Source organism: Apostichopus japonicus, chromosome 10, assembly GCF_037975245.1.
Source record: "Apostichopus japonicus isolate 1M-3 chromosome 10, ASM3797524v1, whole genome shotgun sequence".
NCBI classification, from domain to species: domain Eukaryota; kingdom Metazoa; phylum Echinodermata; class Holothuroidea; order Aspidochirotida; family Stichopodidae; genus Apostichopus; species Apostichopus japonicus.
In genome coordinates, this window is record NC_092570.1 from 15,694,673 (window position 1) to 15,712,661 (window position 17,989).

Consider the following 17,989-nt stretch of genomic DNA (forward strand, 5'->3'; position numbering starts at 1 on the left):
AGTGAACACTGTACCGGAGTTTCTGTATGAGCCACATTATAATTCAGTGGGCCGATTATGCCCAGCTTCACCATTCTAAGTAGATATCAACTCAAACAAATGTGTTTTCAACAGTAATATATATGTATACGTTCCCTCATACTATAGGGTGGAAGATCAAATCTTTCATTTATCAACAAACAAGATATGTACAGTACGTATGTAGGACAGGAACGTCAGCATTGTCACAAAGAAAAACGTCTTGTTTAGGAACCATACATGTCAATTTATTGTGATGCCCCTCCATCCCCTGCATCCCTCCCCACCCAGCCCCCTGCTGCCCCTTCCTTGTCATGATAAAATACTGTACAGTTCAAGCATTTGCCCATTCGTTTGGGATAGCATAATTTCCTCTTCAAATGAGGGATATTCCCCAAGGGTCTGCCTCCATGGTGGTTCATTTGAATATAGATATAAACTGTATTATCCCTAGTTAACACATATATCCATCACAATGAAGGCACCTTAGTGCCAACGAAGGTGCGTGCCTTCACCTTAGTGAAAGCACCTTAGTCGTTTTCTAACACGTCATTGACGATACCATGCAATGTGCATGTTTTGGGATGAATGTAGAAGAGTTGCATACTGTAGCTGTGTTGCAGTTTCATTGCAAAGCACATTCAATGAATAATTCATTCCTATTGTAAACTTGTTCTCTTAACTCGTGGGTTTCATATTACGCGGCCAGATAAAGCAGTTGAATAATATCCGCACAGCTGTTGGTAACCAAACTGTGTACAAGGGTTTTCAAATTTAAACACCAGCTTCCCATATATGTGACATATATACGTAATTTAATATAAAGTGTAACTTAAAACTCCTACCAGGGAATAATTTGGAAATTTGACCATGCTTAATGTTTTAATAACAGATTTTTATGAGTCCTGTTGAAGCAGATTCTGTTGGTCTGTTTTGAAAAGCAACGCATGCACATGAGGGATTTACAATGGTACAGTAGATTCCTGTGAGTACATGACCGAAGCACAAGAGGTCATTTCTGTTGCAATATTTAACAAAGTCAACGACCAACAGAAAACTGACCGAGAAATTATAAAGAAACCAGAAACAAGCGACAAAAAGTTTTGCCCAAAGCAGGATATGAACCAGTGACCTTGGGGTTAGAGGCACTGCGTGTGCTCTACCAGGTAACGTGGAACCAGAGATCATTTGATTCAGTACAACAGAGAAAACAGTGCCAGAGAAGGGATTCCAAGAGAAATATGATAAAAATGTTACTGATTTATAATCGGAATTAGAGTTGTTTTATTACAACTTTTATAGTGCCACCCCTCCCCGCCCTTCCCTCCCCCCTCGTGAATACCCTGAGGTCTTTCAGTCGCCCGTGCTAAGTTCCAAAGTATAAAGACCGAGCAAGATGCATTTCGTTGGGTTCATTAGAACGGGATGCACTAACCGTACTTAAAAGGGGGACACGAACCCAACAATCATCTATATCTTAGATACTTTATGTGACAGTGGTCTTTGTGAAGAGCAACTCTGCAAGACAGTTAAGAAATCTCTTGCTCCATTCTGCAGATATCCCAGTTTCAAAGTCGTGACTGGGAGCTGTGGTATTGGTAATCTGTGATGTCATAGTGCCAGCTACTGTACGATCTAAAACCTTTCACTTTCCGTTCGGTTTTCTTTTCATAGTCTAAAGGCGGAATTTTAACAGTGGTGAAACTCAAAGCAGTGCTATCATTAGATTAATAGTATGTAAGGAGCTTTGATATAATAGACCGCAGCATAATTGAAAAATGAAGAACATGTGGCTTGATGATGTCACATTTAGACTTGCTCAAGTCTTCTGCCTTGTGTGTGAAGGAAGATTATCTCCCGAATGGAATAAGATTTTTCTAGGCTGTTTGGGGAAGTTATTTCATGACAGTTCTAATCTCTATCACATAGATAAAGGAGAGGGTTGGATTGTTGCGCCTCTGTTAAATCCTGAGAAGCATCGTTCAGTGTACGTTGGAGAAGTGCAGTAGGGTCAAGAATGTTAAATTTTGAAATGCAACCTACTTAATGCAACTACTTAATGCAATATAAAGTCTCTTGTGTGTCACCATAAGTGTTGAGTACTACTCTTACGTAGCTGTTTTTGTTCGCCACGTCAAGTGTAAGTGTTAATATTTCCTTTACAATAATGGAGAACGATTTCTCTTTCATATTCCTACGCATGGTTGTCGAGTGGTTTAAATTTACTCTATTGTTCGACTATCAGTCGTGAAAAGAGGGAGCAGCTTTCGGTTAACTTACAGTAGAGCTGCATGTGCTTCAAATTCAAATGTGCTGTCAGCATCTGGTGTTGGATAATTACGGGATCACAAGTCAATGAGTGAAAACTCCTTCGCAAGCAAGTTACGTAAAGACGGGGATTTTGCATCTTGGAAATGAATAATAATTTATGAATCTTTCCCCGGTCAAAGAAAGTTTTTATTGAGAAAAGTCTTCTTAGTTATTGGCTAGTGCAGATTTTATCTTTGTGAGCAAATATAAACAGTTGCTTGAAATGGATAGGTCAGCTAAGAAAGAAAATGGCACTGATTATGCTCAAGTTTTTCATTTAAAATGCTATCTACCTTATCTTTATATGTGATATATCCAAATACATTATGTTATTCCTTGCCAAAGGCAATGGGAATCCATGCTATGGTGATGGTAGGTGTGTGCGTGCGGGTGTATGTGTGGGTGTTGGGCCACTTTAGTGATTAAATGAACTCTATTGTTTTTGTGTTTAGGTCAAAGGACAACAGAGGTGAACAGCTGAAACCTTTGAAGATGAGTTCTAATGGATTTCTGATTAAATGTTAACTTTGGTTCCAAGGGTTTCTTGTTGCTACGTTGACCATTACTTAATTAGTTAGCTAAATTTATCCATCAAGACTAGAGTCAGGTGATCGATCATGTGATACTCTATCCAGGAAATTCAGGGACTAGATATTGATATTAATGTCATCAACATCAACCACATGTCGGCATCAAGGGTTATAGTTTACCGTGTACACTGTACAGTATGTTTAAAGGGAGGGTGGGAATTTTGAGGGCATCACAGTGTTCTAGGTAGTGGTTCTATATTTCAACGATAAATGCACTGTAAGTAAGGCTCTTTTTGTTGTCCAATTTAACTAATCCAGTGCCAAAAGAAATGCTCACGTGAATGACAGGCTATGACATTGATTGAACAATCTGTGGTGCCTTCAGCTTTTGTAAACGTTTAGTGCTCACTGTAAAGTTGTTTCTAAGAATGGAAGAACAAACAGGTTAAATTGACATTCAGTATTAACGTCCTTTCTACAAATAGGGGTATATCGGGTACATTTCATGGAAATACTACTTTGAATCTGGGGAGGGACTGTCCCCAGAATAAGCATGGGACATCTGATCACCTTAGTTAGAACAAAGGGCATTCTGCATGTATATATTGTATCATTATGACTATTATCGTACTTAGAGAATTCCCGATACTGAGATATCATATCGAGAACTCTCATTATTTTAATGCCAGCAATGCCAATGATTCTAGCTTTAGCTTTAATTTCATAAAATTTCATCTGTATTATTTTGAGTGCACATCATTTTCTAATCATACAAAATTATGTTTTGATATCAATGTGCATACTGTAGTTGCTAAATAGAAAGTAGCATTTTATGTACAGGAAATATGGAATTGTGATTCTGAAATTATTGAACTGATTTTGGTCACGAATTGTTGACTGAACACAAGATGTAGCTTTGATACCATGTGACTCAATGCACTTTACTACTGCATATTCATCTGGAGTGGTGACACAAATAAACTTTGCAGATTAAAATATTCTGTAGGTTTTTCCCACTGGCCCTTGGCATGTCAAAGTTGTTCCCTCTTCAACTTAGATTTCCAACTACTATCTACTGTATGTACAGTATATCCTTGACCTTTGAACTCTCATGGTACAGTAGGTAACAGATAGGTAACAGTGTGGCCTGACATTACAGATGGTGTTGACTATATAGAACCAGGATGTCAATTTATTTTATTAATAGACCGACTCTTATTTGTTAACAGACGGTTTTATTTCCTTAAGAGATAATCATCTCCCAGATGTAGGATTGAGAAGAGACAGTTGATTGTTTGCGGTTCAGCTTTAGAGTCGTAAATGTTTACTGGCTTTAATAGCTCTTTACCCTGTAAGTAACTTGTCCTCGTAGACTAATACTGTACTAATAGACAGAAGATGAAGTCCTAGCGAGCAGGAATCCGGGAGACGGACACAAGGAAAAGTTTTGTCTGTCTCTTTCTATGGCCGGGCGGCTTTCTATAGCCAGGCGACCCGGAATTCCTGACAGGTCTCACCTCATTGCATTTAACTGGCAGAGACTTACACACGTGTACAGTTGTGTTAAATAGCCTAAGTGTGCAGTATAGTACTGTACATCTCAGAACATCAACCATAATGTGGGTTTCCATTGTAGTTTGCTATGGAATTTAAAACCTATTTGCAACTACACTACTTTTGTAACTGCCACTTTTTATAAACATTTTATTGGATGTAGCTATAATATCAAACTGATATATACATATACATACATACATGCACACATACACAGACATGTTATGATTAAATACACAAATGTTATATAAGTTTCATAAACCTCGTACTGGGCAAATCGAGTAACTAATTTTAGCACAATAGATCAGTTTGTTAAGCTACTTTCCAGTCAAATGCTTATAAAAAGTGGTAGTACTGTATATATGCACACTATATAGTAGAACTAATTAACGGTCTGTTGTGTCGTAACTGTTAGGAGACAGATTCATGCAAATCTTCCACTTACACACAAACACTTTCTTGCTGGCTCTTTCAATGATTAACGCAAGGGATCGCCTCTTTTTGTACGTTTGACTGTCAGAGATTTATCACGCTGTAGTTTATAATAGGATCCTGATCTGGAAACCATTTATGCAGGTTTGCATCACTATTTGGATGATACTTGTAGACAACCAGAACTTTGCTGATAGTTACCCCAGAAAAACAATAGAAAGAATGTTGCAAATTACGTCCAATTGTGACTAGCATTTGGCTAGATCTGGGTTAATATTGCTGATCATGGTAGATTAAGCCCTAGCTTGCAATTTTGCTCAAATTTCACAAAATGTGACAATTACGGTTTCCTTGGCTAATTACTATCTTTATAGGTGTTTGACCAATGTATAAACAGTTGAAAAACAAGGTTCTCTAAAAAGTAGAAATAATTGTGGGAAAACGGTAAACTAATCGCAGCTAGGAAATATTGTTAGCTGATCATTTTAGCATCTCTAGCAGTTTTGGGGTGTCATTATGTGAAAGGTCATGCTGATCTGCAGAAAATTTCAAAAAGGAATAATAAGAGATGAAGTGGCAATAGTATTAAGGTGACAGAAAGTTCCTTGTATGGTGTCATGTGCATAAATGGTTTCAAGATGACAAAGATATTTGTCAGTCATTTTAATGATTCATAAAAAAGGAGCAACTTTGTATATTTGTACAGTAAATATGTTCCATGACTAAGCAACAATCAATAGAAAGCAGATATTGTAGAAATATAGTAGAGACAGCAGTTTTGGTCTTACAAGTCTTTGTCACTAGTGTTCAGAATCGCAATCCTAACTCCTCCTCCTCCCCCCCCCACCCCCTCCACAATGGTCCCTCATGTTATAACTCCAACAAACTTTTTACTCCCACCCTTCCGAGCATTTGTTCCTCTCTCTTAGACATTTCATTGCCTATTATTAGAACCGTCCTCTCTGTCTGGGAATAATTCATTGATCAGAGCTCTAGAAATTAATTCCAGCCCGGGAAAGCACTTTTGATAACTATTGAACAGACTTTTGCCGAATTTGGGGGCAGTTTTAAGTCTGACTAAACCTTTAATAAATGAAACCAAATGGGTAGTGGCTTTGCAGACTGCAATTACAATCATTAACTCGACAGTTTCATTTGAGATTTAAAGTGAATCAGTAGTTATTGCTACAAATGTATGTAAATGCTGTACTTGTATTGTGAACTTTTAAGACTTGTTTTCACAGCTTTTTGGAACTCTCCATGCATTGATGAATGTGATGGAATACATCATATGTAAAAAGCAATTTACAAGACTGGTTAAGTTTCGACCATTCCTAATTTTAGATTAGATTAGATCAACTTTATTAAACCACGAGGGTAATTGCATACTCATATCAAACAGGATGTGAGATACAAACATTAATATATGAAAACCTAGCAAGTATAGTATCAAACAATTGTAAGAATATGAAAACATTTATAAGAGATACTGTAATTATTAGTATCAATTCATAGCCAGTAATTGATCAAATATCAACTTAAAATAGCTAATTTAATAAGCACTCATCTAGCTAAATATTTGTACAGTACAAGTATGAATAACGACTCTTGTTCTTTAACAGTGCTCTAAGTGAAAGTTGCAATCAGACTGTTTCACATGGGATGTGCGGGATATGATGCTGCTCGTTTAGTTTAAACAGGAAGTACTGTAACATTGGTTTCTTGTTGAACAGGGCAGAACACTTCCTGCTCATTATATTGTGTATCTAGATAAGGAAGAATTCAAATGCAGACTCTTTGCATAATAGTGAAGTGACGTTAAAGAGTTACACTCTTATCTGGGTTATCATTTTTATTTTTTTATTTTTGATGATTGTCATCTTTAATGAGGGTAGTCCTGCTCAGTGCAGAAGCACTGCTTTCCACAGGAGCCCGTACCGTACTCAACAGATATTCGGCTTGCGAGGTACTGTACAATAGGCCATGTTTGACCTGAAGATTCATATTTTTCAGTTTTCCGAAAGCAAAAACGATGAAGTCACTCTTATCGACCTTGCAAAATTGAGAGAGGGACCGCGGATTGTTAAGTGGGCAATGATGATAAAGCGGATCGCAAAGTCGGTAATTACTATTACGGTTAGATTCGTCCAACACGGCAGTAAACTGACACGTTGCACACTCAAAGCCGAAGCCAAGGTGAATTAATAAGGTCATGCATCCGGAGTCTATGCATGCTAAGTTCTTCAATACCGCCCTCATGACCCTTCGGGAGCACATTTCCATACTGTCGATTTGATCATTGTTGAGACTGCACTGTTGAGAACTCCTGGCTGGGTCTTTAACTTTGAGCATGCACTGAAGAATAGTTGATCTTGCATATCCAGTCCCAACCTACCAGTTACCAATGACTTTGAATTTGAATTTATTGTCCACAATCGGAAATTCGGCTTACACAGGTCGTAAACGAAAGAGAGAAAAAAAAATTAGCAATAGTTTAAGTCAATAAACTGCGATACACATGCAATAATACAACAAATATACAGCAAGTCCTACAAGTAAGAAACTAATCTTCTCACTTTTGAATTAAATATATATATGAATAGAGTTAGGCACAAATGAGTATCTGAAGTACAGTATCTGAGTATCTTTGGGCAATTTATCGAACCGTGCCAACATGAAGGCAAGGAAAAGGAGGTAACAATTGTGGGATGTCTGATCCTGAGTAAAAGAGTTTTCATACAGTTTCCAAGGATAATTGGCATTTTGGTATCAGTCCCCCCCCCCCCCCTTTGATTCCTCAAATATGAACACCCCCGGCTTTAAAGGAAGCTTTGCAAAGGTCAAACTATAGAAATTGTAGCCTCAGGGTTGGGTTTCGAAGACTTCGCCTGTGAAAGTAAAGAGGAAGTTTCAGATGACTGAAATACAAGTTCCCAACAATGAAACCAAAGCCGTTCTAGGCTTAAATGGAGACATGTGATAGTGTTCTGTGGAAGTATTCATAACTGTGGTCTACCTGAAATATCAGGGAAAAGTTTCACTTACCAACAGGTGGTGGAATCCCTCCTAAGTCATTCAGGGGGGGGGGGGGTGATAACTTCAAAACAGTTTCAAAATTAAGTTTCTTAAGCAATAGCAGTTCAACTATATTTAAGGGTGTAGGAAGTACACTTTAACACAGCATGCATTTCAGCTGCCCTGTTGTTGACTTTCAATAAAGATACTGTTCCAAACATATTGTTTGTATGATTATTATCATGTGGCATGAAAGTTGAATCTCGGTAGCGAATGGGTTCGTTCGCTGATTCCCATCGAGGACACTCCCCCCTTGGACACCCAGGTCAGTGTTATGACCCACAATCTCTGGTGTACTCATGCCTCCTGTGTCATGCCCTCTCTGTCGATTAAAGCACCCTTCCTTTCCTCCCTACCTGTTCCTTCCCTTGGTTATATACTAGCCTACTGTATAATTGACTCGCATGATTTTGCTTCAAAAGTGAAATAAATGTCAACACAGCGGTTAGGGTGATGTGAATGTAATATTACGCCTAAAACTCTCTTAAATCTTTGACCCTGTCACTCTACTCATGTGCCCATTTCAACCTACCTGGGACCTACAAAATGAGTTACATGTTGTAGCACCGTGCCCCCCCCCCCCCCCCGGCCATGCACACTTTCTGTTATTTTTAAATCTACCATAATTTATGAGCTCTATTTACCCAACCTCCCCCCCCCCCTGTGCCCACCACCAGTCACCCAGAGTTCTTTGCTAGTGCTGCCATTGGATACGCGAACATCTAGTGTAGTCTCACAATTTATCCACCATTCTGCAGATCTATGATGAAAAAGAACCCCCCCTTCCCGCCTCAACCTTCACTATATCATTTCATTTTACCATTTTTACAGTGATTGTCATTCATGTTGCCAAGGGCATTTCCTCCCACGCTGTAGCCGTTCTACTTGTCTGTGTTTGGAATTTCTTTTCATGCTAGTGGTCCACACTTTATACCTTTCTAGTGGTTATGGAAAAACCTAAGGGAAAACCTGACTTCTGGTTGACTGCATTTACCAAGAAAAAAAGAAGTGTATCAATAACTCCCATTGTTTACTTTTTTTCAGTAAACGAAATGAATGCCATATTTTTATCTTAGTCACAGTTCATATTCCAGACAGGTTTATGCAGGTAATACCCAATCCGTGAAGTGTCGGCTGGGAACCAGACTATTGACACATACATAAACACATAAATACACACACACGCATAATATATACTGTACACAAAAGGACTATGCCTATCTTTGGCAACCTGTTATTTAATGAGAAAATGAATAATTATTGTAAAAGCCACTTTTCCTTTTTTGTTGATCCGATGTAGGCCAGGTGCAAATGACATGCATGCATGAAAAGACTTGATATATCAATATTTGTGCAAAGTGTCTAGATTTTAATTTCCAGTTGTCTAACATGCTGTCATGTATGCAGTTCAGCAACTGTACAGTCAATGGAAACAGTTGTTCCTGGCAGTTAACAAAGTGTCATTTCTGAATATTACCTACTGTATTTCATTGGCCTCCCCCGCCCCCCACCCTGCACCCCCTTCTGGAAAGGGACGTACATAGTTATTCAAGTTTACATCATTCCTCAGTTACCTCTCTCCTAGACACATATTGGTCAAACTTTTTGCACTGTTGTCCCCTTGACCTCCTCTACAAGGTGGTAGCTATTCTTAATGGCTTTAGGGAACACTGGTCCTTGAACAAGGTTTCAAGCTGCCGGAAGGGTCTTCTCACTTAGCTTGGACGGTGAGGATAACGATTTGAGAAGTGCATGTAGGCCGTTGGGACCTGCCACAGTAAAGACACACTTGCAGCATGGTCATTGCCTGTATATGTTATTCACCAAATAGAATTGACATGAATTGTGGTAACACTGTATGTCTTCTTTACCTTCTTTATTTTGGCCAATCCGGGCAATCATTGCTGCCAAACTGTCCCTTAATACAAACTAGTTCTGTGGATATTGCGTGAATCAATATAATCTAACAGCTCGATGCCAAAACCTGTCATATTTTTGGGGAACTTCTACTGTACTTGTGACACAACAAACAAAGATGGTTCCATCTTGCAACATGCTTTATTCACCATTGAGGGTGCACATAACAATATATGCTACGCTCTTCAGGGTCATCGCCCTCTTCCTTCGATATCTACAGTATCATTCCGGAAGGTTGCAGACTTGCAGTACCATTCTTGTGTGAATTTTCAATCTACTTGAATCTTGATGTTGGTGAAGTACCTTGGGACTGGAATTCATTGGCTTGCATAGTGAGCTGTATGGGGATTTACTGTACAAATTTAGAGATTCTGTGTATCTCCTGCATTGCAGCCAGGCTTGCATGCATTGGGTGAGGTTTATACTGTATGTAATGTGAAAGTCCAAAACAATCCTGCCCAACAACTGGCAATGCTGAACATTGTTACAGGAAATTTATAAATGAGAGAAACTACAGTCAATTGCAAGAAAACTTTGTCTACGGTTAACATTCCCTAATTTTATACTAGTTAATTTGTGAATATTCCTTTGATATAATTTACTGAGATCGTCTGGCCTTGCAAGGTTCAATGTGTGTATGTGTACAGTGTGTATTACTTCCTTATATAAGTGAGTATAGAATATATGCCTGTACATTGTTGTTGACCTTTGGTTGGTCTTAATGTGGAGGTACTTACTATCCTATATATATAAATATATATATATATATTCATGCTGTACATGTTTCCTTGTTCCTTGTCTCAAGTGGAAACAAACATGTGGGCATGCTGTTGACTTTGGCAGTGGAATTTAGGAACTTACGATACAGTAGCTGAAAAGCAAAACTGTAGGACGTCACAGCTCATACCTGCAAGAAATGTAAATAATTAGATAAAATCCAAAACAAATAGGGTAATGTACATACATACTTGTTGTTGAAAGGATGCCACTAGAGAATTGGGTTTATTGCTCATGTCTCTGTATATGGGTACTGTAAAGACTATAATACCGTCAATAAACTAATTAGAACTTTGTATGGAGGGATCGACCCCAATACCCGAGGTTTTCAGATATACTACGATCCATTCTCGCATCCACACCCCCCCCCCCCCCCCGTATGCACCTACCAACATCCACCCACCCTCCATCCCATTACAACAAACCAACTACTGTACCATAGATCATTCAAAGAGTTGCAAAATGGAAATGAAACATTTTTCAAATTTCAGTGCACACATGGCACTAATATTTCCAGGTATTTCTAGCAAATTCTTTGACAAAGCACACAAAATCATGTGGAATGACATGCATTTCCTATTTATTTGTTCTTCTTCACATTAGAAGTTGTAGGCTAACTCTATGTAGGTGAAAATAACTTTGAAAAAAACAAAAAAAAGGTTCAGCTTTTCACTGAAACATTGCAACCAACTCATTTCCTTCAAGGAAATATTGGTTCAGATTCTTTCCTGCTCTTGTTGAGAGTTTAAACAAGCAGGTTTGGTACAGTTCAATTTGATCGTATCTCTGATTACTTCCTTCTTATGGTTTCCCTATGTACAATTACCCTTATCCACCTATCACATTTCTGCATATTTAAGCTTGTACCCAGTTGTATAAGATAACATACCTCAAGAGTTTCAAAGGGCAACTCTTGTGGACATGTAAAGTCTCTGTGTTTTTTAGGTATATAAATGTTACGCTCTGATAAACCTGGTATCTTTTGCCCTTTAACAAATAACACAGTACACTACTGGATGTATATATGCATATATAAGACCAGGAAGGTTGAACTAGCATTTGTTACTGACCAGTAACAGACCAGTAACAAATGCTACTTAATGCTAGTTTACAGAGTAAACAACTTGAAGGAAGGCATGGCAGGCACTAATTGACCACTTTTAAATCAATGGGATCTAGCAACTTAAAGGTATGCTGTGTTGGCCCCAAATATGCTAGATATTCAAGTATGGTAACCTTTGGTCAGATTCTTAAACTGTTTTTATTACAACCTTTGAGGAAATTTTCATCACTGGGACATGCAGACATCGTGTGTGTTCCTTAAAAAAAGTCTGAGAACAATTTGGAGAGTACAGACCTCCAGGAAAGTATTTTTTGAAAACTTGTAGCAATTATAGCATGCTATAATTTGGGGCCTGTACTGACTACCTTTAAGGCTGTCTATATCCAAGAAGTTGCAACTTCTTTGGGAGGTGAAGAATTTCTTCTCATTTTCTCATCTTAAATAACTGCATATTGCACTGTGTGCATACATGAATATTACATGGTTTTGTATACATCTACAGAAACTACCATACTCGTCTTTGCACTTAAGTGTAATTTATTTGGCCATTTTCTGTAGTACAGTACTTGGCTATGGAATGGCATCTCGATTATTTCCCTCGGTAAAAGTTGTATATTTTCGCTCAGAGATTTTAATTCAAACATCACAGAAGAGAAAGCAAAGAAAGAAATACGTCACATGTATGCAGATTCACGTTTATTCCGAATTAAACGTTTACACAATTGAAAGTACTCTCCTGTCTCTTCCCTCTCTCCTTCTCCTTCTCCTCCCCCCATCCCTCTTCTTCACGTTCCTCCCCAACCCCTCCCTTTCCCTCCCTCTTCACTGTCCCCTTCCACCTCTCTGTTTCCTCACCCCCTCTCCCTAACTCCTCCCCTTCATTTCCTCCATCCATCTCACCCATCTCCTCTCCACCCAAGCATATATACCATACAGCATGTCATTAAAGGATTTGATTGTGAAATTCTTGTATATCTTGAAATTTATAGAGAACATTACCCTGTAAGTTGTAAAAGAAAACTACTGACCTCAGATTGCACAAGATCAGTTTAACCGGATTAGTTAAATAGAAGTTGTGGTAAAATAGCACTTTACCCTCTAGTGTGAGCAGTGGAGTAACTGGTCAAACACAATACATTATGTCAAGTATGTTATGGTTGAGAACATTAGGATTCTAAAGATATGAGTATTTCATAATAGATACTGCAGTGCACCTCACCCATTCATATTGAATGATTTAATAACAAGTGGCTCACACCCGATAAATTAATTTTCCAGATATCGATTTTGTTCAAATCCGCCGTAACCATTCAAATCTTCTAAAGATGGACGACTATTTTCTCCTCTCAGTTTTGAACGTTAGTTATTGATCGATCGCCTGTGCCTTTTATTCAAATCTGTGTCTAGTTAGATCATACTTTCTTAATTTTTTACCTAATTTTTTATTAAATGTCTGTTATTATTGCAAGAAACAGTATAGCTATAATTATTATTATACTTCAATATTTGTGAGTTTTATTCCTGGGGGTCCAGTAGTGCTTCTGTGACCACTATGTTTTGCCTTTTCTATGTATTAACACAGGAGCATTCTTACTTTGACTCGAGACATTTCTCTGCCCTGGGGTTACTACTTATATCCTTTCATTACTGTTATTACAACTTGCCTCATCTTCTCCTGCTTTTATGGGGTAAGTCATGTGATTAATCATGTGACATGATTTCTCAGGACCATGGGGACACAGTGCATGAGCATTTGCCTTATCTCAAACAAAAGAAATTTAAAAAAATTTCTACCATTTCTGGAATCTTTGATGTCTGACTCTTGTTCAAAAGACAAATTGAAAAATGGCTTTGACCATGAACAGAGGCAAATAAGATTTAGATTTTGGAAATGGAGAAATTCGCTGAAAACTTTCTCACAATTGTTGACCTAATTTGTATGTTAGGTCTTTTTGACAAATTTTTGCAATGAATGTAATTCATTCTTTCAATGATAATGAACATGGTTTCATTCACTAAGCCCCTCATAAAACCTGAGAAACTCATGACCTTATAAAGAGCTAATTTCCCTCCTAAAGACAGTCCTGGCTTGAAGAAGAATCAAAGCAGAGTGAATGTTGCATATATCTGAAAAGTTTCAAAACTATGATATCCAGAAATAATGTCTTAATAAATTGATGCAAATTCATGCAAATGCATTTATAGTTAAAGTTCTCTGTGCTCACGGCCCTCTGAAATCTCTTATCGATAAAGACCAGTCTAAAAAGAGACTTGTCAATATTGTGTGATACCTTATTCAGTAATCAATACAAATGACGAAAATTTCAAATCAAAGTCTAAAAAAATGACAAACTTTTGATATCAGGAAAACAAAAATGTCCCTGTTTGAAATTCTCTTCAAGTTATTAACAGATTGCGCTGTCTTTGGGGTATGGTAAATTAACTGTTTTTTAAATGAATGAATTTGTTTACGATTTCGCTTCGATTTCTTTTTAAGACATTCCGTCCTTTTTCTCCTCTTTTTTTGTTTTTTTGAATGTCGTGTAGGTTTACGATAACATTGGTGCCAAACAGCTTGCCTTTACCATATCTCATCTATTTCTATACATTCCTATCTGTGATCATATTGTGCCTGCTATTACCTGCTATATTTGGGGTAAGTGTCACCCTAACAGACTTTATGTCTTCCTTTCGATCGTACCGATTTGTCGCAAGGGATCTGTTAAGAGAGTAGTAGTAGTATAGTCTATCCATACACTCGACACACGAAAGAGAAATTAGATACATTCTTAGCGCATTCTGGCAACGATTTCTGTTCAATTCCTCGAAGCCTGCTGTTTCTCGAGAAACGTTCGATCAAAGGTTTAGAATACGTTTTGCACCGAAAGTTGAAGTTGAAGTAAACAAGTGTGATGTCATTGATGCATAGCCATGAAAAAGAAAAAAATGTTTTCGTTGTCATGAAAATTTAAGCCAGTTATCTACTTTAAAAGTGTAAGCATTGATCAGAATATGAAAACACTTATTTTGATTTTTATCTCATTTGAGCTCAACAGCGTTCACTATTCCACTAAGTGAAAGTTAAATTTGGGCCTCTGTTTGATTTAAGTTCCTAACAGTATATTGTAAAATAAAGGGGTGGGGGGGGGGAATTGTAGGGTCGCATCATTGTGTATCTATGTAGATCATCACATCACACATGGTTACTTACAAAATATGACAGCTTGAACCAGCAATATATAAGGAAACCTGCTTAGAGGTACCAAATTACCAAACATTTACGATAAACTTTTACAGGCCAAAAATAAAATTTAGAAAAAAGTTTAGGTGGCCCTTGAAAAAATGTCAAAATTCCAAGCCAGGAGATGTTTCTGAATTTTTTTAATTTCTGAGTATCTAGGTTAGAATCTTCTAATTAATAGCAATTTGTAGGAATCATTGGAAATGTATCATTGATGTCCTCCCCTTCTCCCCTTCCAATTCTTCGACATGTAGGAAAGGCAAGTGTATAGTTTGGCGCTTCTTCCAAATATCTTCTTTCAAGATATCTTCCAAAATTCCCAGCAATTGATTCATTTTCCTTTTTGTTTGCCAATCTATGAACTTTAGACTTTTTTTTTTCTCGCAGCATATACTATATTTAGTTTCCTTTCTCAACCTCATTTAGTTATATAATTAATTCAACCAAAATAATTCAGAAAATGTTTGTATCATAATTTAACTAGATACTATACTGTACAAGTTAAAGAGTATTGTTGGCTCTTTCAAATGATTAACCTATCTTTGAGTTCTTTCCCCCCTCCCTTCTTTTTCTTGTCTTGAGACCAAAAAGCCTATGAACCAGGGTCATTTTTCATAGAAAATGCAGTCCATGGTCCCAAAAAATTTGCAAAAAGTCATCAGTATTAGTCCAAAGTTATTTGCATGCTTAAAATTTTGAGAAAATTCACAAAAGTTACCTTCTGGAAGGATTGGTCCTTCCAAGTTAATCTCAGACCATTTTTTCACCACAAAATCTAATTTTTGGTTCGGCATTTGCCACTACCATTTGGTTTTGAATTGCATTCTCTTGGGGTGAATTACTAAACCTCCATTCGTTCTCTACGCAGATTGCAAAATTCATTCGAGATAGAAGGAGACTTCGGCGGATACGCCTTTCCAAGGATCATTTGAAGAAACTGCCAATTATCAAATTCAAAAAAGGTTAGTAGTAAATTCTTGACACTTCGAGGAGCTTTAAAACATTAAATCGATTGAAATAAGTTTCATGGATCGTATAGATGACATAGGTTCGAGTCGGGTCGATCCATATCGACCGTTATCTTTTATTTGCATATAAAATTCTGGACAGAACGTTGTTATCACCCGTCAAGTCATTGTCAGTAAGTGCCAGCTGGTTGTAATGTAATGTAAATGTAATGTAATGTAATGTAAATAAAATCTTATATAGCGCACTACGCGCGATGCATCTGTGCGCTTTACAAACAAACTAGAAAATACAATGCCATAAAACAATAAAAAGAAAAAACAGTAAATACAAAATACCAACTACAGAAATATACAGGACTATGAGAACGAAAAACTAATAAAAGTACTGGTGCAGCGAAAAGCGATAAAACAGATTGACTACAAAAACTACAAGCTGGTTGCACCCTTTTGGGTGAAGGAGTTCACATTCTGGAGGGGAACTAGGTACAAAGTACCTTAGGTGTAAAGCTATATGTTGTTAAAAATTGCACCGTTTATGGTTCGAGAATGATTTGATTTTAAATGCAAAAAAAACTGTCATTGGTTTCCAGGTGAGGAGAGATACGACGTTTGCGCTATATGCTTAGACGAGTACGAGGAAGGGCACAAACTCCGAGTACTGCCATGTAACCACGGTGAGTTAATTTTGTACATCCCGATGGAATGCTTAAAGGCCTCACTCACTAGATATGACAATGTTCTGAAACATGGTGTGTGGTGATATTCTAAGTGATTTGTATAGATTTCAATTTTTCCTAACGATTCTGTGGATAAGTGGATGATGCAGGGATGATGTGGTCAGGAATACTTGAGTGTTGGGCGGATTTGTGCGGTAGTGAGATCCAAGTCCTGGGGGAGGGGTCTCTGGGGTGGGGCATCCCCTTTCCCTTTGGAAATGTTTTGCAAATGAAGTATGCTTAGATGGCAAATGGTGCAATCTTTTACCTATTCTGGGGCTAACTTCGGTGCCATCGAAAAATGTGCCTGGCAGATATGGTTAAAATACTGTTTGTGATGGGGGGCATTCAGAAGTGCCGGGCGCAGCCGCCCGGCATGACCACATCCCTGGCTGTTGTTAGTGTATGTTCATTGTTTCTGTAAAGTGATATCTACATGATTTCTTTCACGTGATTTGTTTACACTAATATTAAACTTGACTTTACAAAACTATGTAACTTTAGATGATGTTTTTCAATGATCTCTTCTTCGCAAGTATACTGGTAATGTAGTACTAGGTAATATGTTCCGTGCTGTATTATAATCTCCACCTAACAACAATAAACATATATCTGCTTACCACATCCACACATCAGTCAAAAGTATCAATGTTATCCTGTTAACAGTTATATGATCTTTGAGACTATCATCACCATCATACAGGGCAAATTTTTGGGGTTCAAATATGTTTTCCAGCCAGCAAAAACAATTTTGGGACCATGTAGGCACAAAATTTAATTGGGCCTAATATTTTGGGAGGACCCAAAATATTAATATTGCAATAACTCTGCAATACATAGATTTGTGTCTATATTCCACATAGGAAGACATGAATGGCTTAAAACACTACATGTTTAAGCATCGTAAGCACTAAACGTGTGTAGCTTAAGATTTAAATAATATTGAATTATAGTGGAGTGTAACATTCAAATTAATCTTAATATGCTCTACAACAGAACATTTTGAGATGAACACTTTTTACCGATATCATCAGGGTTTACATCTATTTTGTGTTTTTTTTTTTCTGGTAACCTGTTCTACGGTAAGGTCTAATAAACCCATGTGTGTTTGCTTAAACTATATTTCAGGTTCAAATATGTTAAACCCGAAAGTACTAACCGAGCAATAACATCTGCAGACTTTTAATCCTATCGGTGCTGGATATTTCCCTGTGGATTATCCAACAACAGCTTTCACAATCTGTGGTGAATTAATTAGTAATTGAAATTGAAATAGTTAATCACTATCTTACCATCTCCTATCTCTTTGGACTTAAATAACCATTTAAGGTTGTACAGGTCTCTGAAGTCTCCAAAGTTTCATTTTGAAATCCTGTTGAATATTCTAT

At 37.5% G+C, this 17,989-nt stretch overlaps 1 protein-coding gene across 4 annotated transcripts in view; it reads left to right on the plus strand.

Annotated features, from left to right (window-relative positions):
* LOC139974636 (E3 ubiquitin-protein ligase RNF13-like) overlaps window positions 1-17,989 on the plus strand; it is a 69,484-nt gene that overhangs the window by 28,178 nt on the left and 23,317 nt on the right. For 3 of the 4 annotated variants that reach the window (XM_071981851.1, XM_071981850.1, XM_071981852.1), the window contains exons 7-9: window positions 14,224-14,332; window positions 15,786-15,879; window positions 16,476-16,559. In XM_071981851.1, the coding sequence (XP_071837952.1) occupies window positions 14,224-14,332; window positions 15,786-15,879; window positions 16,476-16,559 (287 nt within the window). Of the gene's footprint in view, window positions 1-13,258; window positions 13,365-14,223; window positions 14,333-15,785; window positions 15,880-16,475; window positions 16,560-17,989 lie in introns of all 4 variants that reach the window. The other variant, XM_071981854.1, reaches the window with a different exon arrangement.